This window comes from Pseudorasbora parva, chromosome 13 (assembly GCF_024679245.1).
Source record: "Pseudorasbora parva isolate DD20220531a chromosome 13, ASM2467924v1, whole genome shotgun sequence".
NCBI lineage: Eukaryota > Metazoa > Chordata > Actinopteri > Cypriniformes > Gobionidae > Pseudorasbora > Pseudorasbora parva.
Genome location: NC_090184.1, coordinates 32,980,277 through 32,998,370, shown reverse-complemented (window position 1 = coordinate 32,998,370; position 18,094 = coordinate 32,980,277). Strand labels below are relative to the sequence as shown.

Genomic DNA, 18,094 nt, shown 5'->3' with positions numbered 1-18,094 from the left:
ATTAAAAAAAAAGGCATTTGGGTTCAAATGGGCCATGCAAATTTGCTGTGTTAAGCAACAGAAAGTTGCTTATTTTGAACGTGACTTCTCAGATTTCCCTAATGTTGACGGCACCTTAACTGTAAGGCATTTTTTTAAATCATTATACTGTTTTTTTTCCTAATTGCTTGATTTTTCAATTTATGTTCCCAGATTCATTCCAAACGGTTTATTTTGCCTTTAAACTGTCTATCTATCTTTGAAGTCTCAAAACAAATGTGTCTATCATGACAGTTTTGTAGACTTCTGTCTGCCTTGTTTCAGATCCCACCACAGATGGAGGTTTGCCCACTGATTACATCACAGACTGGAAGTATTCCTGTGAACATGGGTTGACATCTGGAGTCAGATGCTCATGTGGGTTGAGAGGTGTTAGAATAGCATAAGGGGAGAGAGAGAAGACAGAAAGAAAAAGAATGAGAGTTTGATGAAGAGGTTAAATTGAGTGATGGCATAATCTGAGGAAGAAAACGTATGTACGTTTCTAACAGCTCGGCGCTGCCCTGCATTTTGAGGTTCTGTGTGTTTGCGAAGTCAAGGGCTAGTTCCGAACGAACGTTCAGTGCATGAGCTATCACAACAGTGAAGAGGACATTGAAGTGCATTGAGGGTGTTGTAGCATTTTTAGTAGTAGTCTTCGTAGTTCTTAGGGTTCAGGCAGTAGAGAATGGCTCCTCCGAAGGAAAAGATGGTGGCTCCCCAGGCCAGACCGTAGCCCCAGTTAAACTCGTGGTATATTCTCAAACTGATGGTCTCGATGAACTTGATGGGATACAGCACCAGACAGCAGGCCTGTAGGACCACTGTGAGAAACAGAAGAGCCCTGGCTATGAAATTTGCAATCATCAAAGAGACAAAAGTAGGTTAAGAATATTAAAAGTCTTCTAAATCCTCAATGGGCTTTATTTCTTGATAAGTCCCTCAACAAAGTGAGTGAGGGCCAACTTCAAAGCCATGTAAAAATCCTCTCAAAAGAGCTGTGAATGTGTCTGTTTCAGATATACCTTACATCTTTTCCCTGTAATGCGTTCATATCGAGAACAACTGATTTCTGAGCCAGCTGTGATGTGGCTTGGAAAAAAAACTGTTTAGATGCAAATAATGCATTTGCTGTTTCCTGGTCCATTAGCCGCAGCAGTTGCGTCTTAGAGCAGACAATACATTTTAAATTCATAATACATGCACCCTAATTTAATGTGCGTGGAGAACAGAAATGGGAAGCCAACTCATTAATGTCTAAAACGTGTGCGTGTGGTTGTGTCTATTTCACCTGCAGCAAATAGCATAACTGCAACCGGTCTGTAGAAGCGTCTCCTGGAGCGAATGCAGACAGACACCAGGGCCACCAGGAAGGAAAGGAGGATAAGGAACGCTCCGCCCAACAACAAAGCCAATGTGGCGATCTGCCAGTCTGCATTAAATCCATACATAAAAAGTCAGTTTCATATCGCATTACATTGTATGCATTATATTTATATAAACACATATCCAATGGAAGAACATTCTCATGGCATATACACATCATTAAACGCTAAGGAAACCTTCAAGACTAATGGTTTGAGTAAAAAGAAAAACTACAGTGGTAAGACAAAAAACAATGGAGGGAAAAGATGTTTTGTGTGAATGGCCCCTTAAACTATTATTTTTACAGCCTCTAAACATGATGGAAAGTCAATACACACATTCAATGGCTCACTTGAACACTTACATCTTGGGTTTGCGTAAACTGAACGAATGAACCTCTACGGGCAGCTGTGAGCTTATCGACAATTCTGGTGGACTAAATGGGGCATCACATAATGTATTCATCCCTCCCTTTCTCTCTCCTTCATTCCCTCTTGTTTCTGCTTTTCATTCAAGCACTCTGAGACACTCAGTTAGAGTAGGATCCAGAAATAGCTCTGAATCCTCCATGGAACGCAGGAGTGAGGGAGGGGGCAAGGAGAAAGAGTCAGAGAGGAGGTGCCTGAAACTGCATGCCTGCTTCCATATCTGACGACATGAGAGTATATGTGTGGAATCTCACATGCTCTTTAGTAACTCCTGAGGAATCTCATTAGGTAGGCGTAAGAGAAACATATTAGAAGTAGACAATCTCTGAGGAGTGGCTTGCAAAGTTTCTTTAGCTACATAGGCTGACAGAGTATTTTTTTTCTAAACTGTCATTACATTAATTATAACCCAATGTGACAAATTGTTCACTTCAAATTAGTGAGTAGCGAGTAGCAAACTTACATTTTAGAGACACTATTAACAATTATTTAATACATTTGTTGAGCGAATGATTCAATGACTCGCTCATAAAGACAGTGGCATCATCTAACACTGCATACTTCCCTACTATATAGTAGGGAAGACAGTATGTAACAAAAGTATGTCCAAATTCACAGTACTCATAAAAGAGTTGGCAAAAAGTACCTACTACTTCCAGCGATATTCTGAAGTGTGTAATTCTAGTGGCAGTGAAGCGATGTAACGGATGCTGGCCACATTATAATCACAACATGGTGAATGTATATGTCTAGATTAGAAGTTGGGGCCTAATGGTTAGGGAGTCATAACTAGGGCCGGGACTCGATACAAAAAAAAAAATCAAATTAATTAGAGGCTTTGTAATTAATTAATCGAAATGAATCGCATTTTAATTGCATATAAATATTTGACCTGAGAACAATGAGAAGTAATTGTTCACATGTATTTTTAGTATACCACTGAATAATGACTGAATACATAAGCTTTATCAACAAAATATTGTTTATTTATTTCAGTCCAGCAGACCAGTGCAATGTTTGCCATTAAGTTTAGCAAAAGTATATTTGTGATATTTGAGGCTCGATGTGCTGCGGTGATACGCAAATTCCTTGTATAGCTTGCACACAACCATGCTCTTGTCGACGCTTCCATCCATTAGTTTTTTAAAACAAAATTTCCCATCCACGGGGCCAAGCAAAGCGGTCTCATCAGCTTCTTCGTTCATGTTCACTATGGTTTGTTGTTGTCGTGACTCGTGAGCGCTAGTTGGTGTTCCAGTATAATCGGTCCGTCGAAACTCATTCATTGAAAAACGTTCTGCGGTGCAAAAATAAGTGTGGTTAAAATTATGTTATTTATTTTTTTGCGTAATTAATTAACGCGTTAAAGTCCCGACCCTACTTATAACACAAAGTTCGCAGGTTCAAGTCTCAGTGGAGGTGGGGGAAAAGAACAGTGTTCTTTGGGAGACGCATCAAAAAATGGCTGCCCACTGGTGTGAGTAGTGTGAGTGTGCACTTCACTGTAAAAAAAATTCAGGTCTCCAATTGAACATTTTCAAGTGACTGATCACATCTAAATGTTGAATTTTTCAGTTGGCCGAATTGAATTTCTGTGAATTAAATTGCATCAATTCACAGAATTTCAATTCGGCCAACTGAAAAATTCATCAATTCACAGAATTTTAATTCGGCCAACTAAAAAATTTAGATGTGATCAGTCACTAGAAAATTTTCAATTGGAGACTTTTTTTACAGTGTTGGATGGATGAAATGCAGAGCACTTGGCTATGTCACTTTCACTTTATATAACATACTTTTTTAGCTGTAATTACTTATTCAAAATAAGAACCTACTCAAAAGAGTATGCAATTTCAGATGCAGCCAGACACAGAATCATTAACCAATCAGTGTTAAGTTAAGTCATAAGTTAGCTTAGTGAATGATTCAATGACTCATTCATAAAGGCAGGTAATTGTTTTGAATAATGAATAAGTCAGTGTTTCTAAACAAATCGATTTTAAATGAGCGAGTCCTTTAATCATCAACTCAATCATGACTGTTTTTGCTAGAAATCGGGCGAATTAATGGTTCAGTGACTGCAAAGTCACCTACTAGCATATCAATGTAACTTTCAGAGAGGCTTACTTAAAACAAACATTTTTAGTTTTGTTGTTTTTTATTTTTTATATTCAGTACAGGGAACAGAGAACCTATTAAACAACAAAAAGAACAATAAGTACATGTTTAATAAGTGCTACCTCAGATCTAAAAGTTTTCACTCACTTTCTATTATTTTAGGGTAAGCAAACAATCTATTGCAACATTACCCATCATAAATAAAATAATATTCACAGAGTGTTTGCACTGTTACACAAGTTAAACAAGAACATTACAGCAAACATACTCATTTATTATGTAGAGAGTTTGTTTTAGGTTTGAAATTCCTCTAAAACCTGACCTCTGTCTGTCTGTCTGTCTACGCACAGACATTAAAAACAAACACTATGATTACGTTTTTGTTTATCATGTGATAAATTACTCAATTACTGAACCTGAGAAAGGGCTCACAATATTTCATGAGACGTCAATGGCTGTTTGTTAAAATTAGACCATAAAAGCACTGGATCCTGTCACAGGTTTTGTTATTACACAGTGATATCTGTAAATAGAAACATTTTCATCAGCTTGGGAAAATGATCTATAATTTTCTCTGCTGGAAAATAATAATTTTTAGCACTAAATCATGTCAAAACATTATTTTCAGAGATGGTTGAGAGTTGCTCTGGGCTACTTCAGCTCCATTCCACCGTACTATTGTTTCAAACATAAACAAACCATTTACCAAATACGGTTGATGATTTGGCATAATAAATAAGTACTAAATATGTCTGTCACCGCAGGAAGTTGGGGTATGAAAACAGCCACTGATATTTGCTTGCTTCCATATAAAAAATAATAATAATCTAACTGCTCGACCTCCAACCTCCCTGGATAGCCACCAAAAGCCTGCGAATCATCAACGAGAGTGTCTTCCCCCCCCATCTGAGAAAAAGATTTCGACTTTATGTAACCTTGAGGTCTAAGTCTGAAGAGTCTCCGGCAGAATAGAGCTTATCCACACAAAAAAACCCCTGCAGGAATAGAGATGGAAATGAGGATATGAGATAAAAATCAAAACATTCATTACTATAATCTGTTTTTCAGAAACCAAATGCCCCTTGGCTAGTTCTTTTAATCTGATACCTTGATGAGGGGAAAAAGAAGTTCAATGTCATAGACGAGAAACCGAATTCCGTCAATAAGACACAATTCCTCTCTATTCGCAGACAGGGAGAGACATTGGCTGTATAGTGTGCGCCACAGACTCTACATCGAACCGCTGCCTCTTCTCCAGTCGAGCATAACATCCGCACAAAAAGACTCTCACACACTTTCGCCACATTCCTGTTGTTTGTGATTATCTCTCTCTGAGAGCTTTCACAACCTTGGCTATCTGGTGCATGAGTGCATGAAAAAGGGAGTTCGTTTATGTTAACATATCTATGTTGTTAAATTGACAGATAAACTAAAAAGGATGCTCTGGACTCAATGAAAGGTTAGGGAGCAAATATGCTGGTTCATAGAAGTCTATGGAGTCAGCCGGTAATTGCACAGCTAATGAGATTTAGTTTAATGCACAGTGCATGACACAGAGAAAACACAGAGGAAGTGGATTGACTGATTACAGAAAGCCCAAAATCAATAATGCGCTGCAGAGGAAAGCCATTTACCCAGGCGGCCAGGCCGCTCCTTTGGTATTTTGACTTGGGTTTCATGACTTTATAAGGAGTCAAACTGTGCTTTTTAAAAATGACAGGACAGGGTCCAGAGTCAAACAAGTTGTCATTGTAAAGCCGACCTAAAATAACATCTTAAATCTTAACTGCTTTTGGCTATCCCAGACTGTACTATGCAAAATGTGCCAATGAATAACTTTACACTAACATATGAAATGGATATGCAGGGGGAACTGCCTCCAAACTGCAGTTTATACGCTAGCAAACCTTCACGCATGCCAGAAAGGAAGTTTCTTTTTCAGTGCAAAATGACATTTCTAGAATGCAGCACTTGTTTCCTTGGTAACTAATCTGTCCACATTAGGGCCTCTAGGGAGCTCCCCTCTCAAACTTAACCTCACTCCTTGGCCGGTGAGGAGACTTTAACAAAGGCTCATTTTATAGACAACAAAAGCAGAATGAAACCCCAGCTGGACCACCGATTCCATCGCACATTCCCACATCATCCAAAAGCCCTTCCACCAAACAAGCTGTGAATAAAATACAGTGTGCTATTAAACGTTAAGGATCAATATCAATTAATTAATGAAGCACAAACATTGTCTCTGTAATGAATTAATCCTGGCTTGCTATAGCCTGGAGAGTCTTTTTTATAAAACAGGACAAATTCAAGGTTGTTTTCCCCCCCAAAAAAACATTAGCCTACTTCAAGCCTGGTTTTCTTTAAAATAACTAAATGTTTGTTTTTGTTTTTTAAGTAGGCTACTGGTAAAGAATTAAACAGTGACTGTCCTTTTTTTTTTTTTTTTTTTTTTAGTTTTCTAGCATTATACTTTTCATTATACTATACTTCTCATTATACTATATTTCTAGCGTTATACTATTCATTAGCTTCATACTATAGCAGATTACAATTGTTGCTGGTACCTATCAAAATTCTTTTTTTTAATTAAACTATAAGAAGTAAAGTAGGGTATTAGTATGGGCTCTTTAAAATAGACTAGCCTACTAAGCTGAAATATTAAATCCATAGTTTAAAGAAGTAAATAAACGACTTGTCATATCCTGACAAAGAAACGTAAAAATATTTTTTCAATTTTCTCAGTGTTTTGAAAGAGCTGTTTTTGCTTGAGCTGAACAATGAGTGATAATGATGCGCAAGGGAGCGAAGGGCCCCTTTTGTTATCTCATAAATCAAATATGAGCCTCCGGGGCCATGTTACAAAGCTCACTAAAGTTAAAAAGACTGCGCTCTTTTTAGTTTTTCCGGCATCTTAAAATATGTATGTGCAGCTCATCCTGTCTGAACATTGTTTATTGCAAAGTTACAAAAGTAGCGGGTCTCACCGGTCCCCAGCGTGCTGCTGCATCGCCAGTTCGCGGAGGCAGCGGGCTTCCAGCAAGACTCCCACAGGGACAGGTGGTACTGGTCATCCGCGGTGACCCACGCCGGACTCAGCACGGCCCCAACATCCAGGCACAGCGCGAGGAAAATACACACCAGACCCACCAACTTCAGGGGCGTCAACGCCGACACGCGCACTTCCTCCGCTCCGCTCACGGATGAGGCCATGTCGGCTGGATGCGCGGCGATGAGGAGCGATTGCTCTGCGTCGCGGAGAAGCCAGCCAGGAGCGACGATCCCAAACAATGTCTTTGGATCCTTATTCGTGATCAGTGTTTTGAAGATTGTTGAGCAACTGCGCGAGAGGGACGCTGTAACAGCTGCCCTCGCGCTCCTGTGAACGCGACTGCACTGCACATTATTGAAAAATCTCGGCTGCACCTGCAGGGTCCTAGTGCCTAGCTAGAACTGCCCCTCAGTGACCCGTGCCTAGTCTGAACGAAACGTTTACAAACCGAGATGAAACGGTCCGAGCATTTATCGAGTCAGCAATCACAGGAGAACCGCGAATTTTTGGTTTTATTTAAAAATTCGAGGAGGAAAAAAAAAAGAATGTGACTTCTTTATAGCTAACATTTTTTTTATTATATAGCCTAAATGTTTTTCTAGCCCTTTTCCCACAAAACGTTAGGACAGCATCACATGCAATCCCACATTCAAAAGTGGCAAAGAATCTTAGCTATATTCATTTATGCTCTAATTATTGAGACAGATGTTTCATTACCTTTTTTGTAAAGCATATTGGGTTTTTTACGTCTATGCTTTATCCCGTTTTAATACAGCCATATTTATTACGTTTTAATTATAGGGCCTTCATTTTATTAATAATGGTAGGCCTATTTTAATAGGCCATAGGCTATATCCCACATTTGCAGCAATGTTTCTTATTTGTTAGTGTCTGCTAAATAAACATTAGTCTGTTTTGCTGCACAGGCATTCTTTTCTGTCATTTCATTTTTCAAATATTAAAGCAACAGAATTAGGCTACATTTAGATTTTCTTTGAAGTTGTTATAATCACATTCACTGATTAATATCTGACCTTTAGGCTATATAGGCCTGCATAATTTAAAAGTGTATGGCAAGCCGTTTTGTCTTTTATTTATCACAGGATATGAATACTTGATATCAACAATTCAATTTTCACTAGTTAAAAATGCTAATTCTTGATATCAACAATTCAGTTTCCCCAAGTTAAAATGCTTATTCCTGATATCAACAATTACATTTTCACTATAGTTAAACTGCTAATTCCTGATTTCAATCAATCAATTTCAACTAGCCTAGTAAAAACTCTAATTCTTGATATCAGTAGGCCTACTTGTATTTTCACTAGTGAAATCTCATAGGCTGCCATTCAAATCAGTTGTTGAAATCTGGAATTCTTGATATAAAAAAATTAATTCTTCATATCAACAATTGAATTGCTACTAGTAAAAATATTCATTTTTGATAACAACAATTCTATAGTCTCTTGTGACAATGTTAATTTCTGATATTATGAATGTTATTGTTATAGTAAGAAAGACATTTTAGATATCTGAAATTATATTGATGTCAAGAATTTAATTGTTGATATCAAAAGATGAATTCTTCATATCAACAATTAAATGCGTGATATCAACAATTATATTCTCAATATCAGAAAGGTTGTTATTATCAAGAATTTAATTCTGTAGTCTATGGTGACATTTCACTAGTGAAAGTACAAATATTTATATCAAGATTTATAGTTTTTACTAGTTGAAATTCAATTCTTAATATCAATATAATCCTGTATTGGTATTCCTGTATTCCTGTAGCTCAACCAGTAGAGCATAGTGCTAGCAACACCAAGCTCATTCATTCCCAGGGAACATTCAAGGGTTCGATTCCCAGGGAAAGCAAGAATGTCAAAATGTGTACCTTGAATGCAATGTAAGTTGCTTTGGATAAAAGCGTCTGCCAAATGCATACATGTAAACAATTAGCATTTTAAACAGTGAAAATTGAATTGCTGATATCAAGAATTAATGTCCTATGAATGAATAAAAGTCAAAAAGGCTTGCCATAATAGTGTATTTCAGGAAGTCCAGCCAATTGAAGCATTAGCATTATTGATTACCTATTTTAATCAGAGAGAGAAGAATGGCGAATGTTATGGCCCCCCAAAATGTCATTATTCAAACAAACAAACACATCAGAGAAACAATCTCCATCACTTAACTTATTAAAACATTTGGCCTATTGTTTATCTTAACAACTTATCTTAGTAATTACTTACATTTAATTTGTTTAAAAATTGAATTGATACTTTATTAGTTCTGTTTATTTAATTGCTCCCCTGATATTCCATTTTATTCATTCCTATTGTTTATTTGTACAGTAAAATATAGAATTTTTTTACAAGACACAATTTTCCACTATAGGCATACAAAGCTGCTGCCAACACTTTTAAGTTTTTGTCTTGTCAATATAGCACACTAAAATTATAATTCATATGATTATATAAGAGAATAATGTGGAGAAGAGTGACAAGAAATATAGTTAAAATGCAACAGCAATTAAATGTTTCACCACCAATTAAGAATGTATTTAAAGGCACAGTATTCAAGGCGTAGCTTGATGAGGTTGTGAATGAGTGTGGAATGGGAGTTGTAGTCTTAACTCTTTAACTCCACAGCCGATGGAAAGGAATCCGAAGGATTCGGCAGAAATCATGTTCATGAGCGAATGTATTAAAGTTTTATTAATGTTACGGTGGAATGAGCAGGACACTATGAGAGCCCTTGGGAGCGAATACTAATGAGAGAGACCTGCGCGAAAAACACCAGTCTCAGAGCTTTTATTATGCTTATGCCTTTTCGATGCATATGTGGGGCAGTGCTGTTTTACATAGGCTAGGTAAAATAATTATACTAAATACATTTGAGTGTGTTGAAAGTTATAATATTATATTATGCATTCGCTCAGTGGCTGGGATACTTGTTAAAATTTGCAGTGATCTAGATCGATATTATTATTATTATTATTATTATTATTATTATTATTATTATTATTATTATTATTATTATTATTATTATTAGCCTATTATTGAAGGAGTAAGTCAACATAGAGTAAAATAATGAACGTTACATTTTCCTTCCTTCTATTTATTATTATTATTATTATTATTATTATTATTATTATTATTATTAATCAATCAATCAATCAATCAATCAATCAATCAATCAAATTGTATTTATATAAAAACAATAACTAAATGACTGTTGCTAAATGACATGCAATTAATTTGAAAATATAGCCTATTGTATGATAGAGAAAGCTCGCTCTGATTATGCTATGTTAGCCACTTGACAAAATGTGCTGCCTCTGAGGCATGGTAAAAACATTACTCACAGTGAATCAAGAAAACAAGCGATTCAAACAATAAGACGTGCTGCGCTATGTTATTGTTAGTTTTCTGTTGATAATAAAAGTCTGTGTCTAATAAAATACAGGCTATATTGAAGCGTCTTTGGTGTTTTCATGGTTTACAGAAATCCAGGATAGCGTAGATATGACATCATTGACAGGCAACAAGGACCCAAAGTGATGCACCTTAAAGTTGTTTGCAATCCACCATTAATCAAGAGGAGAAGAAGGAGGAGGAGGAGGAGGAGGAGGAGGGGGAGGAGGAGGAGGAGGAGGAGGACGCAAAGTTTACCACAACACTGGTAAAATAGCTGATTTCTCTGTATTTAAACATTGTTGGAAACGTGTGAGATAATGTAAGTACATAAGTCAACACAATATATAACACTGTTCTAGTGGTTTTTGGATAGTTTAATGAATCTAAAAATCTTTCACATTGTACCTTTAATTCAGGGATTCATTCACTTAATTGTCTTTTCTAGCACGCATCTATTAAGCCGATCGTTTCTTTCTGTCTCATTTATCAACCGAAGAAAAAAGGAATTTACAAAAAATCATCTTATTTTGTAATTACTCCCCCACACCCCGAAAACCGCGTCATCCGCTTTTTATATTCATTACTATCCAGTTAATTCTGGCTGCTGACTGCGCATGCTCAAAATCAGGGCATCAGGACTAAGCGTTACATGTTTGGGAGGAAGGGTGGAACGGGTAAACACAGTTTTTAAATATTTTATTCATCTAATTTAAAGTCGCAGCTTTTTCTAACGATTACATACATAAGGCATAGCTTCGGACTCGTCGATGGTTATATTAGTTTGTGTCGTTTTTATGTACAAAACCGCGTCGACAAGCTTCAGTCGATAGTCATCGGGCTGAATTAGCGACACAGTTCTGTATAATTTACTTATAATGTTTTTAATGTGTCGAAGCGGCAGTTTTACTTTTCGATATAGTGAAAGAACAGTCATTTTGTTAAACGTACCCGTTTTTATTCGCGTGTCGTTTGTTAAATATGTCCTATACATGCTAGTAAGCTAACGTAACAGTCCTTGACACATAAAGAATGATTAATGGTTTTGGACATATTCGCTGTTTATGATCATTTATGGATACTGCTTTGTAGTGATTTATGTCAAAAGCCATCTTGAATGTTGGGGTTGTTTTGACTTTAAGAAACTGAACATGCATGGGTACAACACAAGTGAAATAACGTTAAATGTGCGGTCGTTGATTAAATCTAACGTTAGGTGTCTGTTCTGTCATTCTCAAGGTCCTGTTTCCCCCTTTAAAAAGCTGCAGGAATCATGGGAGCCGGTGAGCCTTTCCTTTTATGCTTTATTTCAGCCAGTGACTGTGATAGGAATATTTTGTGTTTCTTGTCGTTGCTAAGATATGTAACGTTACCGTAAGTGGGTTTGTATGCTGAGCCTGCTAGTGATGTAATGGATGTCACGGCCCACGGGAATGACTTCTGTCAGTAATTGCTAATTAGTATTAACAGATTATCAACAGGGGTCTCAGCCTTCATAGCACCTCTAATATCTAATTCATGACTAATCTGATATTTATGCATCACAATATAGCATCTGTTTTATTTCTCCCACTCTTAGTGGTGATGAACAGTAGGCTACTCTTTTACAAGCTTCCTGTGCCAGGCCAGGAACGGGCATTTCAAAGAAATGACTTTGTCAGCTCTCCTCCTTGTTTCTTTGCTGTACACTTATTGTTTGTATTTCCGCCAGTGTTCCTGCCAGCGGATTCCGCTCACTCTGTGCTGCGGAGGCTCCCGAGAGCGAACTTCTTCTTGGAAGAGATGAAGCAAGGGAACATTCAGCGAGAATGCAGGGAGGAAATCTGCAATTATGAAGAAGCCAGGGAGGCATTTGAGAATGATGAGAAAACAGTGAGTATGGGGTAGATTTGTGCTCATTGGGGTTTTTGGTTTTCCACCAGAATTTGGAAATAACTTCCTCTCAGTCATTCCACTCTGTGGCATTTCCTCTAAGCAGGAAGTGAGAATTATTAACAGGAAAGCCTCACTGGGTACACATTTTCTCTGGGTGGCTAATTATGTGTTGTTCCAATGAAGGATGTTTGGGTTGTGTGTTTTTGCACACTGTAAAAAAATGACAACAATGATAAGCCAAAACCGAGGGGACCGATCTAATTGTGATTTCTAATTGTGACCGATCTAATTGTGAAAAAAAAGCCTACATGTTTGTAGAAATGCTCAATTTGAGAATTGTTTTTTTTTTTTTTTACAATTATTTAATAAAATAAAATAAAATTACAATATCAAAGTCACTATGATTATAATAAATTCAGTAATTAAAGTGTAATTCAAAAAGCATTCTCAATTCAGTTCTGTATGGTGCACAGTCATTGCTTTGTGTTGTGCAATACAATAGTCTTGGTTATTGGTCAGAATGACATAGTGGGGTTTTTGTTTAAAATGCAAACTAATGACTTTGACTTATTTACATAATGCAGAGAGGGACTGTCCATATGTCATTGTTTCTTTCACCTTGTGACCCTTACAGAAGCGATTCTGGGAGGAGTACCAGCGGGAGAGCAGCCCAAGACCTGGAGGACTGGATTCCATCGCTGGTGGTGTTCATTCCCTGTACCTGATCTTACCGCTTCTGCTGGTTTTGCTGCTCATTGCTGCAGTTTCCATCACGGTTTGGAGATGCCACTCACGCAAAAGATCCCAGCAAAGCCCTGCCATTGGGCGTCCTCAAAGAGACACAACTCTATCTGTGGTGTCAATGGACCAGTGGGGTCGGGACTACCATCCTGATATTAGTCCTCACTCCGAGATCAGTGCCCACAGTAGCCCTGCCTACCCTAGTGCTGATCTCACACCTGGGCGGGGCAGTCGGGGGGACCCGCCCCCTTCATATGAGGAAGCTGTGGGCCATACAGATATACAGATTGAAGCAGAGCCTCCACCACAATATGAAGACATCATCAGTAACCACGGTAGCACGGTTGTCATCTCCCAGGGAAAGTGACGGATCTTCCATGCAAGCCTCATGTAGAGATACATTTTGAGGCCTCCACTAATACTGTAAACCTTTAGTGCTATATTTTTCTATAACTTCACTTGTATGACAGGATTTATTTTCAATTTAAGCACTAACAAAACAGTTAAAAAAAAAAAAAGATGTGACGTGAATGCTAAGTATGGTAACCCATACTTGGAATTTGTCCTCTGCATATAACTCATCCAAGTTAGTGCACACACAACTGCAAACCGTGGAAACGCACCCGGAGCAGTGGGTAGCCACTCACTTCAGTGCCCGGGGAGAAATTGGGGGTTCGGGGCCTTGTTCAAAGGCACTTCCAGCTGGCTTGTAACCTTTGGGTTACACATTTGAGACTAACCATTGGGCCAGTGGTTTTCAAACCTGTCCTGGAGGCACCCCAGCCCTGTATATTTAGCCCCCATCCACACGGAGACACGTTTAGCTGTATACGTATACATTTTGTACCGTATCAGCGCTTCGTCCACACGGATCCGCCGTTTTGGAAGCATGAATCCGATATTTTTTGAAACCGGGTACCAAAGTGGATAATTGTTTTAGTGTGTACAGCCAATCTGTATATTTTGCAAAACGGTGATGTCATCACACTACGTCCAGCATGGTGAAAGAGTTAAGGGATACAACTACGGGCACTGGGCATGTGCACATCAATATATCGCGTCATTTAATTAACGTATTTGCATTATTGTAACAGTATGTTTAGGGTCGGGGTAGATGTTGATAAAACACATCTGTTAAGTAGCAAATGTATTTACTGTTATTTTATTGTGAGATTGCGCTTCACTTCCAACCATTGCTTTACCCCTTCTATCCATTACTCTTCTTCTCCATTTTTTAGTGTATTTCTGTAGGAGAATTATAGTGCCACACACTGTCCTGGCATACATACTACATCGTTTTGAGTCGTTTTCATAGCTCTCGTGTGGACGCAGATATTTCTTGAAACGAGAAAAAAAAAATCGGATGCAAAAAGCTCTGGCTTCGTGTGGTCGGGTCCTTAGTCTTCCTCATTTATAACACCTGATTCAACTCATCTGATTAGTAGAGACTGCAAGAACTAATTTGGGTGTGTCTGATAAAGGAGTCAAACAAAATGTGCAGGGCTGGGATGCCTTCAGGACAGGTTTGAAAACCACTGCATTAGGCCACATTTATTTACACTCTTAAAAAAAAGGCATGAATCGTTCCATGGAGAACATCCATTCTTTGTAAGAGTGTAGTATGAAGAAAACAACACATGCAATTTCATTCCAGTACTGTAACTTGCATGTTGTTAAACATCAGATTTCAGAGATGATCGCAGAACTCGTGACAGCTTAAATCCTGAACCAAGCCCAAATCCAGTGACAATGAATTACTGTAACATGAACAACTCGCACTCACATTCTTCCTAGTTAGATGTATTTCAAAGGACTTGCTAAGAAATGAGCTAAACATTTTCAGTTGTGGCGCATTTCCACTGCATGGTATGGCTCATTTCGTTTCCTTTAAATCATGTGGTTTGCTTATGGCTTGGTTTCACCGAGCAGTACGGGTTAGTTCGGTATGGTACACAATTTTTGCCATTTCCATTGTCAGAAATTGTGAACGGTACCCTAATACCGTACCGCACCACTTTTTTGGCACCATTCTGTTGGGATACCTAGCACACTAGTGTGGTATTAAAGGGTGGAGCTGGACTAGGGTGACCAAACGTCCTTTTTTTCCAGGACATGGACATGTTGGTTATAGATAGTATTGCTGGATTTCGGTAATCAACGGTCACCCTAAGCTAGACTCACTGCAGAACGTTGATTGGTTTTCGGCTGTCTTTTCTTGTGACCGCCTCATTCTGAGAAGCAAGAACAAGATCTGCTGTATGTTGTCCAATGTGTCTCTTTCTACCATGCAGTGGAAAAGCACAATTAATGAACCATTTAGAACTGTAATATAAAATGTCAGATTCAGTGGAGAAAAGAAATTGCACAATATTTTCAGGAAGTTAATGTTTACTGACGTGCTATATTTTAAAGTTCATTGTAACCTTCAGAGATAACCATCTTGGCTTAGGCTTTCTCTGTAACCTTTGTAATCGCATAGACGCCTCTATGCACTGTACTCACAGCATCAATGAAACATTGATATTGGGCTAATTTTGTTTTTCTCTAGTTGAGGTTTTAAAAACTGTGTGTTAGATTTAGTTAACATGTTGGTAACTGTTCCTCTAAATGGATAACCAGTTATTGTTTGGTCAATGTTATCACCAACGTTGTTCTAAGCATAATTTCACAAATTCAATCCTGATTAGGTTGTAGCATCATGGTTTCTGATTCAGCCTGAGTCAACACCTAGTCAGCGTGTGTGAAGCTTTGACTCATTTGCTGTACAAGTGTGGTTTAAGTTTTGTTCTTTTAGTTGAGCCACACTGAGTTCCATGGCAAGACATGGTAGTTTATGCAACAGTGCTCTCTTTTCTCCATATTTTTGGAGCAGTTTACATGGTCACAGCCTTGTGAAGTTTATTTTTATTGTGGCCAAGGATTAAGCAGGCATATTAAGCATCCCAAGCTGGGAATTCTAGGACAAGCAAGATAAATTGTCTACTGTGGAGGTGATTTTATTACAGAACAAGAAGCATGCTTTTTGTTTGTTGTGAGCTGTGTGCAGACTTTCTTTTAGATTTGTTTTAGCGTACATAACTGTTTCTCTAACCTCTTCAATTATTGACCAAGCTGGTTACTTTTTACATGTTGAAGGCTGATTTCGATGATTAGATTGTTTGAAACCTTCTTTCACGCTATAGTTTTGGGTCCTAATTGTAGGGTACATTCGCATTAACAAACGCAGCTGTGATAGGGATCATTTCAAAGCATAATTATTTTCCCCATTAAAACAATTATTTTTTGGTAACACTTGAAGCCTTTATGTAAAATGCATTATAAAGGTATTCATAATGTACATTCTAATGCTTAATGTATTTTTTTCATGAGTTAAAATGCATATTTAGATGCAGATTTGTTACATCTAAAATTAGTTGTTTTAATGCATTATGTATTTTTTGTTACAATGTATTATATCTGTGGCTGCACTTATTCATGAGACCATTATACATTTTTCTACACTAAAAATAATGCATTATAAAGGCTTCAAGTAAAGTTTTACTGATTTTACTTCGTGAAAATTTTCAGACTGGTAAATTATTTAGGAAATTTGACACTAGATTTCAGGTTGGGCTTGTCTGTGTTTTAACGGCAAGTGAACACCTTTTACCTCACAACATTTTTTTTCTTGGTTTTTTACTCTGGTTCCGCCTCAGGCCCCAGCTGCATGAAACAAAAACCAAGAGAATTTCAGATTAGGATCAAATTAGGGAACAAGCCGTCCCCTAAAAATAAAAGAAGGAAAACCTCAAGGAAACATTCAGTATTAAATATCAGGAAATTTGTGTTTATGGGCGTGTGGGGGGAAGAAACATAATGGAAAACGGTTGATACTTTTATCTTCATTAACTATGAGTGAATGCACTTTTAATGGCACCAATTGCTCTTTGTAAAGAAATATTATTTGATGTGTAAAGGAATGTTAACTAAAGGAAAATGTGATAAATGATTAGAAAAAAAAACATGGCATGGCTGTTTGATTTGTCCACTTGGATATCTACAGTTTCTATTCTCAGCTCATCAACGACATGCTCAGCTGACATACATATGCAATAAAATACGTCACCAGCACTAACTCAAAAAAGCTTTGTGAAAATCAAAACAGTTTCAATATGCCTAACATTGTTTGTGTTTTTAAAGATATTGTGAAATAAGACTATTACTTGAAATACAGTCTGATGTTGTTGCAAGTTTGGCTGGTTTTGATAGATGTTGCTGTATATTTGCAGGCTGATATTTCTGTGGTAGTTAAGAGTGACTGGTGGTGTTTATTGCTTAAGCCTTACTCAGAGATAGATTAAAAAATGTATATATATAAATGTGTTAAGACCAATTACATTTTTTTGTAATGATTGAGCTTGAATTTTTATTTGTAATAAAAAGTTTTTTTGGCCCTTGTTTTTCTTTTCTTCAAAAGTTGAAAGAAGTGAATACTTTTATTCAGCAAAGATGTGATAGTATTAAAATGATTTCTGGAGGAATGTGACTAAAAATACAAAATGCAATGATGCAGTTATTAATTGTACCTCACAATATTACAGTTGTTACTCTATTTATCAACTGAATGTGGTTTTGGTTGATTGTGAAACTTAAGGTATATTGTAATTTGAAATGTTTTTTCTTTTTCAGACTAAAGTCTAATACAACATTATGAACATTAATATCTACAATAGGTAAAAAGTCTTTTTTTTTTAGTATTCCCAATTATTTAAGTTTAACAGACCAAATTAGTTAGTCCTCTGATCTAATGTTCTTCCTTTAAAATTCAGTCTAATTTCAACATATACATTAATGTTAAAAAGTACCATATTTATTACTTGTATTACTTTCCTACGTCCAAACAAGCATTAACTTTATGGGCAGATGTGCATGCTAAAACTGGCCCAAACAATGGATAGACATCACACAAAATTAATGTTCTGTTGCCTTGAAAGACATTTGGTCATTCATTGTCCTTACATGTTTTTTTGTTGTTGTTGTTTTTCCTGCTTAGGTACTATTTTCACAAGAAAGGTGTACATTTTCAAAACGCTTAGTAC

The 18,094-nt window shown here is 37.2% G+C and overlaps 2 protein-coding genes across 2 annotated transcripts; one reads left to right on the top strand and one right to left on the bottom strand.

The window, feature by feature from the left end:
• Nucleotides 1-4: 4 nt before the first annotated feature.
• Nucleotides 5-7,361, bottom strand: tmem47 (transmembrane protein 47). Its single transcript, XM_067414039.1, has 3 exons — nt 6,917-7,361; nt 1,310-1,450; nt 5-842 (listed from the first exon to the last, which is right to left on the bottom strand). Exons 1-3 carry the CDS (start codon nt 7,140-7,142, stop codon nt 664-666), a joined length of 546 nt encoding a protein of 181 aa, XP_067270140.1. The 5' UTR covers nt 7,143-7,361; the 3' UTR covers nt 5-663.
• A 3,646-nt stretch (nt 7,362-11,007) lies between these two features.
• Nucleotides 11,008-17,447, top strand: prrg1 (proline rich Gla (G-carboxyglutamic acid) 1). The gene is made up of 4 exons (XM_067414016.1): nt 11,008-11,077; nt 11,640-11,683; nt 12,112-12,272; nt 12,910-17,447. The coding sequence occupies exons 2-4, from the start codon at nt 11,674-11,676 to the stop codon at nt 13,381-13,383; spliced, it is 645 nt and encodes a 214-aa protein (XP_067270117.1). The 5' UTR covers nt 11,008-11,077; nt 11,640-11,673; the 3' UTR covers nt 13,384-17,447.
• The last annotated feature ends 647 nt before the right edge of the window (nt 17,448-18,094 follow it).